The sequence below is a fragment of the Gavialis gangeticus genome, unplaced genomic scaffold (assembly GCF_001723915.1).
Source record: "Gavialis gangeticus isolate Ggan-Ray unplaced genomic scaffold, GavGan_comp1, whole genome shotgun sequence".
Taxonomy (NCBI): Eukaryota; Metazoa; Chordata; order Crocodylia; family Gavialidae; genus Gavialis; species Gavialis gangeticus.
The window spans coordinates 13,185,151-13,205,573 of record NW_017729026.1 but is presented as its reverse complement, the minus strand read 5'-3'; the positions used below and the strand labels follow the sequence as shown (position 1 = coordinate 13,205,573).

Below are 20,423 nucleotides of genomic sequence, written 5' to 3'. Positions count from 1 at the left end.
AAAAAATGTACACTAAACTTAAATAGTTAAACATGTTTTAGGGCCTAGAAGTACAGAATTTAAAAGTTCTTATTTTCTAGCACATTTCTGATTTCTTTTCCTTGCTGGGCAAACCTGAAAACTGTATTTGCTAACTGCTCCTAGGAAATATTGCTCACTGAATTAAAATATCTTTTGTGCCAAGGCAATTAAAGGAATGGAGTCTAATTAGGATTTTTTTTGTTCTCTTTACAACCTGTACCTGAATAACGGCAAAGTTAAAGGCCAGTTTCAAATTCAAGTTTTCTTAACTAAATAGTATTATATGGTAAGCCAGAGAGGCCTATCTGTATGGAGTTTAAGAGTCAGAATAGTTTTGTTTGAATTGTTTTATATTTAAAGTTTTAAGCATTTCATCAGGGGATGTTGTTGGGAATAAAATACCTTTGTGGTATTAAACTACAAATACTTTTAAAAAATCTGGCCCGTGTATTCATGATGGTTGGCTTTGGATCCTAACTGGACATCTGTTATTGAAAATTCTGGATTGTTGCATTAAGAAGAAGTCTGCAATTACCTAACTTCTTTAATGACTTGCAGCTAATGAATTGCAGCTACTGAGATTGACAAAGTTCTTTGGGTGAATCTTATATCTTTTATTAGACCAACTTAAATAGTTGAAAAAAAATTCTTAGCAAGCTTTCAGGTTTAAAAACCCTTCATCAGGCTGAGGAAGCCTCTGCAGTTGGTATGTGCTCTAGATTAGCACTTCTGGGAATCAGGCAATAGAAAATGAAGAATACACAGTCAGTGGACACCTATACAAAGTTTGCTTTAACCAATTTAAGACATGTAAAAATAAGTACATGCATTCTGGTCCCTGCAGCATACCACAAGCCACAAATCTTTAGTACAGTCAGTCACCCATGGGCTGCCTTGAGATCCTTTCAAGGCTGCCACAGCATAGACTAAAACACAAGGTCCACACTATTAGCCATGCACACCAGCTTCACAAGGGAAACCCACATATTGCAAACCGGAATCCACAGTTTTAAAAATATTCTACCTGCTGCAGTCTGAGTTCTTTGCAACAGAAAAATTGTCTTGTTATTTTTATTCAAAAAAAATTATCAAAAACTAAGAGCTGGCATTTTCCAACCTTTTCCAAAAGTTCTCAACCTTTTTAGACTTAAAAAGGTTGAGAACCACTGCTTTAGTACAATAAAACAGAAGCTTCAAAATCCAATCTACAACAGGAAGAGAGCACAAGATACCAATGACACCACCAAGGCCTTTGGACCCTGCAAGGGCAGAAAGTTATTACATGAAACAGGCCCAGAAAAAAAGGAAAAAAAACAACAAGGAAGGAAAACAATGGTCCCTCCTCCAAATTCCTTTTGGATCTCAAATCCAGCAACTGGTTTAACCCTAATCATGTACACAAGACCAACCAGCCAGGCTATGGAAGGGTTTTTCAGTATGACTAGGAGCCCCAGTACACCCTACCCAATCTGCAATGCTTCAGGTGAAAAAACTTGTTCTTTTATTATTATTTAAATTTTCCATATTCCAAGCCAAATTAGTCAAAACAAATTCCAAATCCGAGAGTCTGTCCAGAACCATGCCTACTACTGGCAAACTTCCTCTACCCTCATCCGGGGCTTCAGAGGTTTCCAAACCCTTTGGCAAGCATCCTACTTGCAGACCCAAGCCCACAGGTGCCCCTGAGTTTGCTTGCCCTCAGCCATATGGCTACAGGAGCAAGCTGAGGAGTCTCCCCTTTCCATAAAGTGGGCATAAAGCACAGACCTTCCCACTCCAGCAGCTAAGTGGGAGGTTTACTATACATTACCTTGGCAGATACTATTCCCAGTGCCAGGAGAGCGGTCATCCCCGGGTGCAGCTAGGAAGACCACCTCCATGGTCACATTGTTTCCCTTTCCAGACAAGCACAGAACTATGCTTGATCTGAGCCCACAAAACAAGCATAAAACCAGAAGCCAAGTCATGAATTCAGGGTGGGGAGAGAATCATTGGCCTTTTGTAGATATGTGTACTGTTTTCTAAACTGTGTGTACTGATTCGCATCACACAGTTTGAATCAAATTTCAATTCGAATTAAGAGTTAATAGACTATCAGCCCCTTAACAGACCCAATTTGCAGTCGGCTGTGTGTGGGCTCATGCATTGAATGATTAGCATTGGAAGCAATTAGGCAGGGATAATATAAGCCTTTTCAAGCACTGCTCCATTGTTACAAACCTACTGATGGTTATCTCAAGTGCTATTCCAGAAGCATAATGAGTGCAACTAACCTGAGTACTTATGACTGTCTCAGCCAATATGTTGTTGGGGGAGGAGGGGGGAAGGGAAGGCAAGGGATCTTGCCCCTTTCTTCACAGACTAGTAGCCCATGTGCTTGGGCAGAGCTGGGGCTTAGGACAGTAATACTTTGTCACAGCAAGGTGTTGTTGGCACCTCTGACTTCGTATCCAATAGCCTCTGTTGCCTTGCAAAAATCCAACTGAATTTCCCTTGCAGGGACTGATCGTTTTAATGCTTATCTGCCAAGTTCCTAAGGATGTTTTTTTCCTAAAAGCAATGCCATATAGGCATGTTAATTCATTCAATTTAAACTGCCTAGTTCGGACTGCCCTAGTCTGCATTAACTTTAAGCCTCCTTCAATGAGAATTAATTCGGACTAGAGCCGATTTTAATTCAGACTACAGGTGTCTACATGTATCTAGTTATGGCTGTAATCCAGATTAAACCTTGAAAAACAATGTCGATAGATGTCCATCTTGGCCTACTACAAGCAGCCAGAGGCCCTGAAGCCTGTGATTCCATATAAGCATGGGACAACAGGAATAGAAGGCATGCTAGCAGTATTGGCACTTCTCCCCTTGAGCTTCAAGCCCATACATCCCCTTGACAAAACCTCATCCAACTCTCCACCTCACGACAGCCATAACTCACTGAGACCACTTCCTGCAACTCTCTACCACTAGGTTCTGCCTGCACCATCAAGCCAAGCTAAGCTAAGCCTGCAGTTGGTGGCTGCCTGCCAACCGATTTGAAATGCATCACTGGTTACCGGGCAGAAGGGCAGGGATTTCTACCTCCACTCCCAGTCATGAGATCCTTGCTAAAACAATAGACAGCTTAAACCCACATCCTGGTACCTGTTCCCAGGAACCTAAGCAGAGTTGATAGATAGGTAAGGGGACAATGCCAAGGAGGGGGGGAAAAAAACTGGTGAAAGGGAGACAGGAAGGAGCCTGGGATGGAAATTCTCCACAGAGCCTACTTCTGCTCCTGACTCTTTTACCCAGTTCTGTATACAGCTGTTTTTAGTACAGCTCCCCTTCAGCTGCATACTCCCCAGGCTGTTGTTGGGAGTATGCCACCATATAAGTTCCTGCTTGTTTGAAGCCTCTAGAGTCTGAATCGAGTCCGGCACTACCCTCTCAGGGTATGGATCCTTTTGGCACTCACCCTAAGAACTGAGACCTGTGGTCTTAACTGCCTTCTCCCTGGGACTTCCCAAATTCCCCCATAAGCTAAGCACACTCAGAACTCCTGCCATGTGGCTTCTCAGGGTTCACAGGTTAACTCTTCAGATGTATGAGAAAAGCATACCAAACAGACTTTGCATAACTAGTCTTTTAGACTGCACTAAAAACACACAGACTGGAGGGAGAGGGGATGGGAAACCCTGCCACTATAACCAACTGAAATACCATATGTATAGGAAAAAGTGTATTTTCTCTCTTTTCCTTCTTGGAAGCAATAAATCATTTTTTGCTAAAGCTTTAAAAAAAAGCAAAAAACAAAAAAAAAAATCAAGCCTTTATGGAAAAACTTAAGATCAAATGGTTAAAACAATTATAACAGCCTGTCTTCAGTAGCTTGTAACTGAGCTATGAGAGCTCAGCTATTGGTGGAGCTACAGTACACTGAACATTATAAAAATTTGCCCTACAGACAAATGTCCAATATTACACACAAAAAACATGCAGTGATATAAAAAGGGAAGTCTAACTAAGCGATTCTCAACCTTTGAGCACTTTATTTTCCACGATACTGCCACCAAAATCTGCTGTTCATGGCCCCCATGTTGAGAACACACGATCCAGTTCCCCAGGGGCACAAATTTCTGCTACTGTGGGGAAGACAGAAGAACTGGAAAGGCATGCTACTTTGGAATTTTAAAAAGCAATAAACCCTACTTCAAATCTAGACTGATTTAGATCATTAATCAGTTCATTAGTACCAATTTCTGAACTTGTGCAGTTTTATTCCTCCTTGGAAGTGACCGTAAAAGAAATAAATGAACAAACAGAGTAGGTTCATCCTGACATGTTACATATTTGATTCCAGATCCCTTTCAGAATACTTAGAAGTTCTATCTACATAACCAGTGTAACTGCTGTGATATTTTAGTCCTGGGATATAGCCTAAAATTGTAAAAGCATTTTAGCAAACTCTATGTAATCCTCACAGTTTTGTTGGGTTTTGTTTTGCTTATGCTAACAAAAACAGGAACCATTAGAAATCGGTCACTTTACTGTTATGAATTTGCACAAAGGCAGCGACCATTCCAGCTAACTGAGGCTGTAACTTTTGCATCACTGAGAAAAGCTGACAGATTAAATTTGAGTATGTACAGAGCTTCCAAGTTCTGTAATAGTCTTGCTGTGATTTAAAGACGACAGCTGAAACTAAATATATACCAACTACAAAAAATAAAAACATGATTTACATAAAAACTACCCTTAATAGGTATCACTGAAGAAATCACTGATGCTCACAGTAATGACAGAAGCCTCATTTATGAATTATTTAGTACTAAATCAAAGCCCTTTAAAATGACTAGATTTTTTTTCTTGTACACAATATGTTACATTATTCTTCTTAGCCTGCCAGAATCAAATCCCTGTGATATGACTAAAACAGCAATGCAGTTTGGGTTGGAAAGTTCAACCTCAGAAACACACATCAGGAGATTCCTAGACAATTTTATCTACCACAAAAAATACGGAATCGGCATAGAAGAGTTCCACACTACAACAGATTTGTATACACAATCAGCCGGATTTTTGGTTGTAGCCGTGTTAGTCTAAGGACATATGCAGGCAAGGTTCTTTGGGCAGATGCGAGATATCTTTTATTAGACCAACTGAGTAGTTGGGAAAACGTTCTTAGCAAGCTTTCGGGTGCAATCACCCTTATTCAGGCATAGGAAGTCTCTGCTGTTCTGAGACTCCAAGGAACGAGAGAAGCTAAAAGTGTGATAGGATGACAGTGAGAATGTAAGTAGGTGTAAATTAGGAAAACGAAAAGGTAGAGGAGGGAAGGGAGGGGGGAAAAAAAAGCAGGAGGAAAAAAAAGTCAAAAAGTGAGTAAGGGAGACCTTACAGTAGTAATAATTCAGTAGAAAAGAGGCTGTCTGTGAAAAAAAGGAAATGAATAGAAATTAGGAAGATACAGGGCAGAAAAGTAAGGGAAGGGAGAATGGGGGGGGGAAGAAAAGTATATGAGGTCAGGTATGGAAGGTACCTGGTGAATCAGATGTCAGGCAGGTAAGAGCACTTTTGAAAGCAGGTTTTAGGGCACCCTCAGTTTAAAACTATGCCAAAAAAACTTTATACCCCTGTAGAGGAAGGGTGAAAGGATTCAGTAAGAGAAGGGTGTCAAATTCACCTGTCTTGTGGGATGGATCTGGACCATATGACTCTTTGTGAGCCAGCTTTAGATGCAATAGCAGGGTGTGTGATAGCACCAGCTGCAAGAGTTAATGCAGCTATCACTTGACCAGAGCCACCAACACATGTCTCCAGCAGGACTCTATACCTGGGATGTCAGTGGTAGGCCCCTTACCCTATCTGCCCCACCTCTGAATCTCCAGACCCTCGGGACCTCTACGAGCCAGACAACATGGCTCTGTGGGCTGATTCCAGCCCACACTGTATATTTAACACCACTGTAATAAGGAATTGGTACTACTAGGTAAAGTGCCCATTGTTAGGTTTGTACATTAATTTTAGAAGAACTATGTTCAAGGCACTTGTGTTGGCTGAATGTAGCAAACAGCTGCACTTCTTGCTTATAAAAATAAAAAGCACGATGAAAGACTTATTCGAGATACTGGCTTAGGAGTAGTTTGAAGGCATATTCCCAGGATGGAAAAATAAGGAAGAGACTATTTTTTTAAATGCCAGTTTGATTTGACCTATTCTCTCTCTCTCAATAGTTGTGTGTAATACTGATCGGTATATACTGTAATAATTTTATTTATAATAGAAGTGGACTTTTGGAAATATACAAACAACAACAAGCATGAATAACATCTACTTTCCCCTGAAATCCACGAATTAAGTTCTGTGAAGTTTTAATTCCAGCAGGCTTGGGCAATGAAGAATTCATTTTTAGAGAAAAGCATGAGAAGAATCAAGCACCCCAACAAACCACTTTGAAAACATATCCAACCTCATACTGAGGGGGGCTTAGGGTTTTCTATTATGCTGAATGTAAAATAAAAATGACCACCCCGTCTTTATTGCTCAGATGTTTGCAGGCAATACCAAGTGAACTTTTTGCAATTTAATCACCTTGGGGTGATCACACCCAGGAAGTCTAGGTGTTGGCAGCTTTGTGGCTGTTGTGGAACTAGGATTACATTTAGTGACTTAGCTGCCTAAAATCTGTATTAAGTGCCATTTTGATGTTTCAGAAGTATAATAGGGTATCAGTCACGCTGTTTCTCTTTGTCAAACTTGCTTACCTATAGGATTTCTTTGCTAACTGAACTATCAGACTTTCTCTTTCTTAAAATAAATTAATATCACGGCTGGTGTAGGTACCAAGCTTGAATCCTACTGATGTTTTTGGCATACAAAATTGTTAACTAGAGAACGTCATTAGAGAAGCAGGGCTGAAAGAAACCTTACAAGGTCATCTGCTCCAGCCCCAGGTCAAGGCAGGATCATCCCTGACGAAACCACCCCAGCCAAGTGTCTGTCCAACCTGCTCTTGGAAGGGAATATGAAGCTAAAGAGAAGATTCCACAATTCTGAGTTAACTTGTTAACAATGCATAATCACTACCAGAATCAGGAAGTCCTTCCTAATCGCCCACCTAAATTCTCTGCTACGGCTTGAGGCCACTGCTCCTAGTCCTGTCCCCTACAGCAACATAAAAAGCCCATCTTCATCCTCTCTATAAATTGCCTTACAGGCATTTGAAAACTTATCTAATCCCCTCTTCCCCCACATCTTTTTTCCCCAAAAAATAACATTAAAATAACTCTAGCTCTTCCAGCCTTCCCTCATAAAACTCTTCTTCCTAGGACCCTCATCATTTTTGTCGTTCTGTGCTGAATTCTTTCAAATCTATCCATGTCCTTCTTGAAGTGTGGGGCCCAAATACTCCAGGTGAAGCCTCAACAGTGCTGGAGAGAGAAAGAATCACTTCCCTTGATTTGCAACATTCCTGTTGACACAACCCAGTATGCTACTGGCTTTTTTGGAAACAAGAGCACACTATAGGCTCAAATTCAGCATATGGTCTACTGTAAGCCCCAGGTCCTTTCCTGTAGTACTGCAGCCTAGGCAATCATTCCCCACTCTGTATTTATACATGCAATTATTTCATCAAGTGGAGGACTGCGTTTGTCCTGGATGAAGCTGATTTACTTGATTGTGGATCATTTTTCCAGGCTATCCGGGTCATGCTGGATCCTAGCCCAGCCCTCCAATGTCTACAACTCAACCCAACTTGTCATTATCCCCTGGGTGTCACTATGCTGGGGTTTGCTATTTTAACATACAACTGCATGAAAACTGCATTGTGCAGCTTAATGCAAATCCCTAGATAGTCAAGTTGCAAGGAATGTGATTTCTATAACAGTTAGTGGGTAATTGGCACTTCTACAAGCTTGTTGGACCTCTTGGAATTCCTAAGCTGACAGTTTATCTTGGATAGGTTAGAGGCAGTATGTTTACTTCCAAGACATGTCTGGATAGACTTCCCCCACCAATGGAATTCAAACACTAAGATTAAGTTGCCGCAAGTGATAGCACTATTTTGCATTATTTTACACACTAAATTTGTTATGCCTTCCCTTGAAACATTTGATTTATGAGCTTGCTATATAATTCCAGCTGCTATGAAACTCATTTCAAAGAGCTGATGTACCTGGAATGCTTAACTACTGGACACAATCTTCACAATAGCTATGCCATACACATTCATCCTTGTATCTTACCCATTGTGCACTGCCGCTCTTGGATCACTGCTGCTCTTCACCTTGATCATCAATAAGGAGAACAGAAGGAAGAACATTGCCAAACCAAAGCACACACGATACACTGCTTTGTATCCAACTAAGACATCGCAATTCACGTGGCCATGCACACCAGGAAGAGACGTTCCGATCCCTCCATCACAAAAACCAGGAATCTATGATTAACACAAAAGGTTTCAGTGATCTGCAAGATTTCTATGAGCAAATTTTGAATTTTAATAATTTTTCAGTATTCATGAACCTGTATATTATTTCAACAACCTCATATACATTGATTATCTGACGTTCTACAGCTGCATGGTGCATGCATATAAGATTATCTATAATTCAGTGCATGGGTGAGAAAGTTTTTGAAAAAAAAGAATATACAGAAAAAAGGCTTAATCATACCATCGGAGACATCATCAATTTTTTGGAATCTACAATGAAAGTTCAATTTGCTGTTTCAAAGCAGCAGATAATAAGTAATTACTTCAGGGCTGTACCAATTATTATGCTGGTGATAAAAATCCACAAACCATGCACTGAGAAGACAGCCTTGCTTAGGTCCATTTGAAATAAAAAAAAAAATTGGGAGGGGGAGAAACGTAGCAAGACAACCAATAAACATTTCAGTAAGTTGATAAAAAGGAAAACTGGAAGCATCTTTTTTCAGTCTGTACCAAGATACCAGTAAACCTTTAAAGTGATACACTATATAACCATGTTTCATGAGGGTATAATATCTCTTTTCAAGGCAACTGAAATTACTTTGGCCCATGTTCTAAAGTAATTACTTATTAAACAGAAAAAAGAACAGTTACAAATAGTGTTTTAATGAAGGGTATAATCACAATGCACTCCTTAATCTATACCCAGAAGTATGATATTTAGCAGGGATAACAATGATCCAGAAAACTGAAGAAATAAGGACACATTTAGTATAAAATGTCCATCTCAAATCAAAATGTACTTACTTCTTTGAAGGAGTTGGATTAACTGCCACATAAAACATCTAACTAATTGAAATTGAAAGTCTATCACAAAAAGTGTTTTATGTAATATACCATTAGAGATTTAAGCTATAGTTTTACTAAAATACCACAATGGGCACCTCCAAATGAGCATGCATATGCATTATGCAACACTGCAGACCCATCTGTGGCCCAGATGCTGGCCCCAGCCTCTCCTACCCCCCCGGGACAATGTGCCACATGCACAGGGGTTCCCCTTGGACAAGTAGAAGCAGCACATACTGTTGTTCTGAACTGCAGAATACTACTCTCTCACTTGATTTCTACTGCCAAAAAACACCCTAAAAGTGTATCAATAGATAAAAGTAAGAAAAATGTCAGATTTCTATGAACTAGGTTTATGTATCAAATTATTACATATAAAGTAATCTCTATGCACACATAAAAACCATGTGCTGCAATCTTTATTTTACATGCAAATACATCTGAGCAGCTCTGGACCCAAGAATTAAACTTTACTTCCAGAGGATATATAACAGAAGAACTGTATTCTATCAGTAACTGCTTATCCTTAAAACAGAACATGTAAAATATTATACACTGAACGATGACTCCAAGTATGCAGGCCTATTTACTGGTAGCAGAACAAGTATTTCGTAACTTCAAGTCAGTCATGTTTTTATGGTGCTGTCTGGCCATTGTGAAATATCCGTTCTACCAAAGCATGTTAAGCAAATAAGTAATCTGACCTTCTTCAGCTGTTCTTCCATGCCTGGTATTAACATCACACAGGCAACAGTCACTCCAAGGAGCAAAAAGAAAGCATAAGTCAATCTCGTTATGGTGGAGTTGTTTCCACTGGGGCAGCATCGACACAGCAAACATGGAGTACTGCCACACAGGCATGGTATCTAGCAGGAGAAATGATGGAACAGCGTTAAAAAGGATCAAAGTTGTTTATGTTCATATTCAAATATTTAACCAGGTTGCACAGACTGCTAAAATTACTGGCAGAAAATACTTTAAGATCATTCAGTCCACCTCCTCAACAATTCAAGACTATTCCCTATAACATTCTATAAACCTTTCTAATGTTATGAAGCTCATCAGGACTGCATCACTGCACAAGGAAGATTATTTTTGTATTTCAAAGGCTGCTGTTAACTTATTTGGTAAAACAGTTCAGTTTGGTTTTTGGGGTTTGTTTGTTTTTTAATATTGCACAATCTTCATTTATTTGTGTATAAGTGAATTATAACTATTATTAAATAATAGTCAAACCAAGTTTGCTTACCAGTTTACTGTTCTTGGGATTTAACCTATATGCTGACATTATATATTCTGTATGAAAACTATCTGGTACGTGTCTATATGACAGCAGGCAAAAAGACCGGTCACAATCGCTACTATGACCTCTGAGCATCAAGTAATACACAATTAATGAATCAGAGTCCAATCTTTTGACTGAAAAAAATAGCCTATTTCTCTGAATAAATGCTATAAACACATTGAGAATTCAGGTGACCCTCAGCTATCTAACGAGCAATTTGCACAATTTAGAAAGGGATATAAAGTTCAAGAGCAATATAAAAATGGAAGAGACTCTATTCATAGGCAACAAATATCTATAGTTGCTCAGCATTCTTCTCTCCCTTTGTTGCCGATACCCTGGGAAAGCAAGTTATGTCTGAGGGCAAAATAAATTAGATGAGAACACACTTCAGAGAGGAAAAAAAGGCCACTTCACATTACAAATCTATATTTTAGCCTTTAGCAATGTTCTCACGTGGACAAGCCAATATTTTATTAAAATGAGAGAAGGGCTTTGTTAGGGAATGTCAAACACGTGATACTCGATGAGTATGGGTTACCTCAAGTTACTTTATTTCTAAATATATTGCTCATCCTAATTTAGTTACCAGGGATGACCATTTTTATATGTTGGCAAATCTATCCAATCTTCGGTTGTCACGTAATTTTGCAGCAAAGGTGTTTGGTTAGTAATATCAGGATCAAAGCAATATTTGCTGTTACTGCTGACTTTCCACCCCTTCTGTATTGACTGCTCCAATCCTGAAGAACAGCAAAGAGCTATCAGACTACTCTATTACAAAAGCATCTTTTCAAAATAAGCCACAGAAGTGCCTTGGTTGTGCAATCCTATTATCTTCCCTCTACTACAGATTCATCCTGAAAAAGCCTGCAGTACTTTTCTAGTTCTGCTATTGATTTTCATCCATTATTTACAGCTGGAGACGTGTCTGCCATTTTGTGAGACAACTGACTGGCAACTGTCCTAGGGTGTTTGTGCTTGGTGGGTGCTTGAACCTAGAACATCTTAACCTGCTTCTTACTTGAAGCTCTAACCTCAACTTTTTCCCCAAACAGCCTCCATCAATCCTGAATGATCCAGAATCTGTGCCCTGCCCCAGAATCAGCTGCATCTTTCCAAAGGTTTATAAGTATCCTCTGGTAGCATAAGGGATGGCAAAGATGGGATTTACCTGATACTTGTCAGAAAACTTTGTGCAGAAACTGTCGTAAAGAGTCACCGCTCTAGAAAACTATCCCAATCAACAGTCACACGTTGAGTACCAAAATGACTGCGGAGGCTGCCACCTCCTGCTTATACTAAATGAAGGGATCTTGTAGGAGTGTATATGCATAGAGACATACTAGAGGCTAGCAACAGCACAGACAACAATATTCTCCTTGCCAGTGCACTGTAAGCAGTGAACTTTCATGGAAGCCATAGCTTTGTTTTTACTAGTGCCTTTTAGCTATAATCTCAACTTTTGGGGGGCAGGAGGGAATCATGCCTTAAACACAGCTCCCATCCATGTGAACTGCACACACATGAACACCAAATGCACAGTAGTTTCCTACACATGCATTACTACTACTACTATGGGATAACATCTGTATTTCAAGGAAATATAGTAAGAAAAAAGTATTAACTAACCAACAACCACTTTTCCCCCCCCTTAAAACTAGGTAGGTTTCAAGAAGACCACGAGTAACGTACCAATTCCACCTACAAAACTCCACTCAGCAATAAGTGTGACAACTAATTAGAATTGATACTATTTTATACAAAAAGATGCTCAAAATATCACAGGAAGATTTTTTCCTGACATACTACCATATGAACCACTATGTGCAAATTAATTTACTTTTTTAGGCCTGACAAAGCAAAAGCTGGATAAAAAACAACTCTGTGAAGATGGCAGTTGTTAGGAAGCTGTTCAGAATAGACTGCCACATACAAGATGCACTGGAGCATCTGAAGAAGTTATGCCTATTGGGGGAGGGGGGGGGATTTTTGGCTAAAAGGACACATGAGCAGGCTAATCTAAAAACCTTCCATGCTATTCTTTATTGTTATGTTTTATAGATTTCATAGACATTTGGGCTGGAAGGGACCCCAGAGGATCAGAGTCCAGCCCCCTGCCCCAGGGGCAGGAAGTCAGCAGGGATCATAGGATCCCAGCAAGATAAGCATCCAAATGTGTTTTGAAGGTATTCAAAGTGGGTGCTTGAACCGCGTCAGGTGGCAGTCTGTTCCAAACCTTGGGGGCTCGGACAGTGAAGAAGTTCTTTCTTATGTCCAGCCTGAACCGGTCACAGTGGAGTTTGTGACTGTTCGAACTTGTCATCCCTTGGGGCGCTCTGGTGAACCGTCGTTCCCCCAGATCCTGATGAGCACCCATGATAAACTTATGGGTGGCCATCAGATCACCCCTGAGCCTGTGCTTTTCCAGGCTGAATAGCCCCATCGCTCTCAGCCTCTCATCATAAGGTCTATTTTCCTGACCCCTGATCATACACGTGGCTCTCCTCTGCACCCTCTCAAGCTTCTCCACATCCTTTCTGAATTGCAGAGCCCAAAACTGGACGCAGTACTCCAGCTGCAGCCTCACCAAGGCCGAGTACAGTGGGAGAATGATGTCCCGGGATCTGCTTGAGAAGCATCTATAGATACAAGCCAGTGTTTTGCTCACTTTACTAGCCGCAGCATCACACTGAAGGCTCACGTTAATCTTGTGGTCAACCATGACCCCCAAGTCCCTTTCATCTGTAGTGCTAACCAGCGTTAACACTACTAAGCCTATAAGGATGCTGCAGGTTTTTCCTCCCAAGGTGGAGAACCTTGAATTTTTTGGAGTTGAACACCATCAGGTTCTCGTCCACCCATTTCATGAGTCTGTCCAGATGTGCCTGGATGTTAACAAATAATATTTTGGTTTCTGGTTTAAATAGGTCCCTGAGACGCACAATCATAAATGACAAACCCAGTCAGACCTGTTGGATAAGCATGGCTGATGCATACTGCACATTATTCTTATACTGGACAATGTCATTCAACTCAGGTGACACCTGACGGCTTACAGAGATCAGGACAGTCTTCATACCATGCATGTGCCCCAACAATTTAAGTACCCAGGCCTTTGACTGAGTAAGGCAGCACTCAGGAAATGTAAGCAGAAAAGCAGGTTTGGACCATTTGATTTGAGGCAGCAAAGAGGGGGGAAAATGAGCTTAAGCACTAGTAAGATTGCTTGAGTAAGATAACACACAAGTGAGTATATATTTGTCCAGAAAGCTGCAAGCTGGATCTGCAAATCACTCTACAAAAGTGATTGCAAAGATTAAAAAAAAAAGAAAAAAGAGCAATATTTATTTTAGGTTCTCCAAGTATTCAGTACAGCAAAGGCTTTGTTATCTGGCACCCATGGGGAATGGGGAGTGCCGGATAACCAAATACGCCGGTTATCTGAGAGGCAAAGACATCAGTTTAGGCCGCCGCTCCTCCCGCTGCACCGCCACCCCTCCTGCTGCGTCAGAGAGCCAGGGGATAGGGAGGGGGGCCCCAGGCACACTGGGGAAAGGCTGATATGCGGGCTGTGGAGGCTTGGCAGCACAGGCTGCTTTGCCCCAGGCCATGCGGGCTTGGCAGAACTGGAAGTGCCACAGTAGGCTTTTGCTGCGTCGACTTGTCCCCACATGATCCGGGGACAACAGGGCAGACCCTACAGTGAGAGACTGCGGGACCTGAACCTATTCAGCCTCCACAAGAGAAGGCTGAGGGGGGACCTGGTGACCGTCTATAAACTCACTAGGGGGGACCAGAAGGGTTTGGGGGAGACGCTGTTTCCCCTAGCGCCCGCTGGCATAACAAGGAGTAATGGGCACAAGTTGATGGAGAGGAGGTATAGATTGGACATCCGCAAAAACTACTTCACAGTTAGGGTGGCTAGGAGCTGGAACCAACTTCCAAGGGTGCTGGCCCCTACCCTGGGGGTCTTTAAGAAGAGGCTGGATGCCTACCTGGCTGGACTCATTTGAGTCCTGTTTCTTGTTTTGGGGTTTTGTTGTTCTCCCACCCTGGCGGGGGGGGTCGGGCTAGAAGATCTACTAGGTCCCTTCCGACCCTAAATCTATGAAACTATGACTTGCATGCCGGTTAGTAAGGTGCCGGACAACATGGCTTTTACTGTAGTTGTTTTATCTGGAATTCAGTCATCAGAAAAGCTTTATTTTTTGTACTGGAAAAATGAGGTATGTTAAAATTTATGTTAAATTATATTTTAATTAGCTTGGTAAAACACAACTTGTCAGCTAACACAAACTATCATTTGAAAAAATCATGTTACTGCAAAGTTAAGCATGAGCAGCACTTTTTTTTTTTTTAAACAAATGTTAATTTGCACTACTTTATAAACATCCAATTCTCAGATCACAGCCCTCCCAGAATATGCATGTTTCTTTACCAGTGCGTACATACGATGTTTTAATTTATGCCTGCATCAGCCTAGAAGCTCGGTAAATTGAATAAAATAATATCATGCAACAATAACACTGAAGGACAGCAAATTTAGATTGGACATCAGGAAAAAATTCTTTACAGTCAGGGTTACCAAAATATGGAATAAGCTTCCAAGGGATGTGGTGCTATCCCCTTTCTTGGAGGTATTTAAGAGGAGATTGGACAAACACCTAGCTGGGTCATCTAAACCCACCACTCTTTCCTGCCTAGGGCAGGGGGTCAGATTCAATGATCTAATAGTTCCCTTCCAACCCTAAAAATCTATGAATCCATGAATAAAATAGTTTCATAGACATTAACAAGAGATTAGAGAATCAAACTGCCTTTTCCTGATCATACACAAGAGACAGAAGTGCTTGTTAATTTTTAATCATTATGGAGCATTTTGCATTCAAGACAGCAAGTCGGCATTTTAATGTAGCGCTCTGTACACTAGCTTTGCCAAACAAGAATGGAATAAAATGGCAAAACCTCCTAACTATGTGAGCTGACTTTGCACCCCTCACTTCCACTAAATTTATTCCCCACCCCTAAGAAAGAATAGGTTTGCACCTTACAGACTAACTGAAATCAGAGAAGCACAGCATGAGCATTTGTGAAAAGCAGTTTGCCTCTGCTTCCTTTCAGCATCCAAGGAAGCAAGAGAAAGCTCACTCTATGCATCTCCACTTCAGTTGGCCTATAAGGTGCAAACCTCCCTCATCTTCTTGATGGGAAATAAAACCAGTCAAAGTAAGAGGTGGGAAATCAATCCATCGTTGGTCTGTGACTGGTACAAAGTGACTCTGCCTTCTGCCTGACTTCTAGCTAATGACTCTGCATGAGGGGCAAGAATTTGGGGGGCAGGGAGGAATACCTTTTACTGGCCCCATTGCATGGCTGAGACGCACTCAGACAAGCTTTCCAACCCAAGACACCCTTCTCCAGGTGTCCCTTTATCCCCACGCACTGCCCCCACAACATCTAGGGGTCTTGCACCCCCAGCCCAGGAGCCAGTGGGATCCTACCTAAGCTGCACGTTTAAAATCCCTTGCCCAGGAGAGCTTTCCATTAACCACCCTCCTGGGAACTATGAAATATCGTAGCCAGAAGGAAAGAACTCAACATCCTGCTTGCCATCAGACAACGTGGAGGTAAACAGACCGCTCTAAGTTTTATCTGAGCCTAACTGGCACAAAATGAGCTTCTCCAGCCAGGAGATCTTACCACACCATCAGCTCTCCTGTAAAATATGAATTGTCATTTCCACCTGGGAGAAATTTTACAGTCTCTGCACTCTCCTCTGCCTGAGGAAGGGCAAATGTGTCCAAAAGCTTGCAAATAAAAACACTTTTATGTGCAGGTATCTGGCTGGTCTGATAAAAACACCACCTCTATCATGACTTCCAATTCCCTTTAAAATCTCAGCACTTTGCTCAACGGGGGTGACTCAGAAGTAGGGGGTGGGGGTCAGTTTCTAAGCCCCGTTAGCAATTTAACCCAGCCCCGCCCGAGGGCTGCTGCTGCTCAGGATCCAGCCTGCACCTCTCAGCACAAGGGACAGGAAGGACTCCCCCTCCCCCCCGCGCTGACGTCATGGGAAGCCGAGCCGGCGCGGCAGTAAGGGGCAGGTTGCCAGGTTAGGACTGGGGCGGCCTGTACCATTGGGTTCGGAGAAGTCCGTGCCATTTGAAGGGGGCGGCCGAACCACAGTGGAGAAAGGACAGGGGGACCGGCCCATTGGCGGTGGGGGGAGGGGAGCGGTCCCCACAGGACCGAGCACAAAGCCCCGAGCACGGCGCTCGCGAAGGGAGGAGCCGAGCGGGGCGGGTCCCCCCGGCCCACGTTACCCAGCTGGCCACGGAGCAGAGGCCCAGGACGCCGCCCATCTTCGCCGCGCTCTGGAGCCGCTGCCGCCAAGATGGAAGCAGCTGCAGCCGCCGCGCTCCCGCTGCTTGTGACTGCTTGTTTACCCTGTGCGCGGGCACTTCCGGCGCTAGTGCGTCACTTCCGAGAAAATCGAACGAAGTGAGGCGGAAGAACCCCGCCCACTCGGCGCTGGTCAGCCGGAGTTCGGAGCAAGGAGTGGGCGGGGTTTAGGAGTGGGCGTGGTGATCGAGCATTCATTTGCGTGGCCCCGCCTCTCTCCTTCGAGCCCTGCCTTGGAGGCATGCGCTCCATGGGCATCAGTGGGCGGAGGTCGGTCACTGCTCTGGGCAGCACGTGCTGCCGGGTGTACGATAGTTATCCTAGGTGTGCGAGAATGTCAACCTTGGTAGGATGTACAACCAATGCTCAAAATGTACCGTCCTTTTGGAGGGAGCTCCTTGATGCAGCACATGCGAAACCCAAGTCCTTCTCGCAAGACCAGGGAGTTACAGCGGACAATAAGCTGACTATGAGCCAACAGTGTGCCCTTGTTGCCAGGAAGGCTAATGGCTTCCTGGGCTGCATTGGTAGGAGTGCTGCCAGCGTAGCAAGCAACTGTTTTTACAGCCAGTGGTGCTACTGGATAAATTTGTATTTGGTGGACAATTGGGGTTAAATTAATACCAGGGTGACCAGCAGCGAAGCATGCTAGACACTTCCCAGCCTGAATTTTATTCAGAACTAGAAAACACAATCCAAAAGAAAGGTAAGAGTGCAAAACAAAGTGGAGATTTATTACAGTAAAACTTTGTTATCTGGCATGAGTAGGTTAAGTGGGATGCCTGTTAGCTAAAAATTTCAGTTATCTGGGCTTGCATGCTGTGGCAGCGACAGCATTCAAATTCTCCTCCCCACACCCTGCGTCCCGCCAGCCAGTCCCTGCCTGTGCAGCCTACAGAGGGGAGTCGCTACCCTTGCTCCCCACCCCCCCAGCCCTGCTCTAGAAATACTCTGGTTAATAGAATATTCCAGTTAATAAAATGCCAGTTAACACAGCTTTTACTGTATAAACCGCAAGGAATGGGAAAAACAAGTTTTGAGGGGCTCCCCGCCCCAAAAGGATGTGGACAAATTGGAGAGAGTCCAGCAGAGGGCAACAAAAATGGTGAGGGGGCTAGGGCACATGACTGATGAGGAGAGGCTGAGGGAACTGGGCTTACTTAATCTGGAGAAGAGGAGATAGAGGATTTATTAGCAGACTTCACTACCTAAAGGGTGGTTCCAAAGGCGATGGAGCTGGACTGTCCTCAGTGGTGCCAGATGACAGAACAAGGAGCAATGGCCTCAAGTTGCAGCAAGGGAAGTTTAGGATACATATTAGGAAATACTTTTCTCAGTCTTTCTCAGAAGGGTAGTAAAGCATTGGAACAGAATACCCAGAGAGGTTGTGGAAGCTTCATCCTTGGAGGTTCTCAAAACCTGACTAGACAAAGCTTTGGCTGGGATGATCTTGCTGGGGATAGTCCTGCTTCAAGCAGGGGGTTGGACTTACTAGATTATCTGTTGAGGTCCCTTCCATCCCTAATTTTCCATGATTTTATTTTCCAACAGGGCCAGGACAACCGGGGCAACTGCCCCAGGTGCCAACTTGACGGAAAGGCCAACCCTCCCCCCCCCCACACAGTTGCCTCCAGCAGCCACTGCCAGTCGTGTGGAGGCAACCAGAAGCCACTGCTGCCTCTGTGCTCCAGGCACCAGGCCATGTTGCTTTGTTGCTAGCATAGACAAACTAAGGATGCCTGAGTTATGTCAGTCCCCAGCTTCCACTTTCAGGACAAGGAAACAGGCCCATTTTGCACTTTCTACATCCAGCTCCCTCCTCTTCCCCTACATTCTCATGCTTATGTTCCATTGTTGCAAAATTTTGTAAGGGGATCACTCAATTTAATCAAAAAAAACCCAAACAAGCCAAGCTCTGTCTCCAGTGCTTCAAGCTGGGAAGCAGTTGCTATATCTAACTGCACTGAAGGAGGGGGAGAGGGAAGCTTACCATTGTGTAATGTTATGTAAATAGTATATATACCAGTTTGCTGTTAAGTAAATAACATGGAAATAGACTTTTGCCTATTGCTTTTAATCTTGTGTGGATTTTTTAGTTTTGCATTGCCTTAAGAAACTCCATTTTGTATTGCTCCATAGCTTGACATAAATATTCGACCTTTTACTCTTTTGTATACTGTATGGGTGAGAGTGTGTTTGTGGAAAAAGAAAACATCAGCTGGTGACTGGCTGAAGAATGCAGACAGATAAAAGATGAAACAAGAAGAATCTGTCCCAGAACAGCGAGAGAACAACAGCAATCAACCTTCAAAAAAGAACACAGTGATAACCCAGCAAAAGCCCAGAGGACTGGGTGAATTGACAAGGCTATAAAAGATGGGACGAGACATAACGATATTGGGTCTTGTTCTACATGTCATCCTGGAGCATCAATTCATTTGACGAGATGGACCAGCAGGAGCCTGGCTCCTGCTCTTGATGGCTGGCCGCTAAGTTGATCTGAGCACTGATAAGACTGGTAATGTATACCAGAGCAGAAGAGAAATTGGGTGCTTAACCAATAAACATGGAATCTGCCTTATCCTCCCTCATAAGGTATCGCTTGTGATTTGAGCAATTGGCAATCTGCATAACAGTAATACTCTGGGCAAACCCTTAATGACTACTTTACCAAACTCTTCAAATACCACTGGTAAAATATTTCCATCCAGACTGTTTGTCCTATTTGACTCAGTCTTTTAGAAGCTCTTGGTTATCTAACAGCCACTAGGAGTTGAAAAATAAATTAATAATGAGAAAAAAAAATAGTACAAAGTAAACGGCCCAGTTTCTGCAAATGTGGAAAGTTAATGTAAAAGAAAAATGTATGTCTACCATGTAACAGCCTCTATGAGTGTGGAGCGGCCCATTTGCATACATATCACTACAGGATCAGGGCCCAAACATACCTACATCTGCTAGACAAAAGATAATAAGATACTGTAAGTTAAGATTCAGAATATATTATGCTCACATACAAAAAAGCCATTAAATTACATTGTCCAATTTCTTTGCATATTAATAAGAAGAACAGAGTTGTTTTAATTGTAGAAAAAGATGAAGAAAGAATTGTCTTAGTTTACAGAGCATCTAGAAGCACGGAGTGCTACCCAAGGAATAGGGAATAAACATGGTGTGACTTCATTTTCAAACAAAAATGGCTTCTGAATAGCTTTCTGTTTCATAAGCAAAAACAAAACATTATTGTCTTAACAGAAACTAATCCAGGGATCCCGGTTTTCTCTGATTAAAAAAAATCACAAATTCTCTGATAAAACCCCCAAAATCCACAATTAAAATGAAATGCCACTATATATCAAGGTATCAATTAAGCACAATGTTTTATTGACATATTTACAATTTTAAAGCAATTTGGAAGCCTACCAGTACCTCAATCACGGTAATAAAATT

At 42.4% G+C, this 20,423-nt stretch overlaps 1 protein-coding gene across 1 annotated transcript in view; it reads right to left on the bottom strand.

Moving 5' to 3' along the window:
• Positions 1-17,035, bottom strand: part of SERINC1 (serine incorporator 1) — a 33,965-nt gene extending 16,930 nt beyond the window's left edge. The window contains exons 1-3 of the mRNA XM_019520025.1: positions 16,895-17,035; positions 9,988-10,149; positions 8,247-8,440 (exon numbers count right to left, since the gene is read on the bottom strand). Coding sequence (XP_019375570.1) covers positions 8,247-8,440; positions 9,988-10,149; positions 16,895-16,933 — 395 coding nt within the window. The 5' untranslated portion in view covers positions 16,934-17,035. The remainder of the gene's footprint in view (positions 1-8,246; positions 8,441-9,987; positions 10,150-16,894) is intronic.
• Between the last annotated feature and the right edge of the window lie 3,388 nt (positions 17,036-20,423).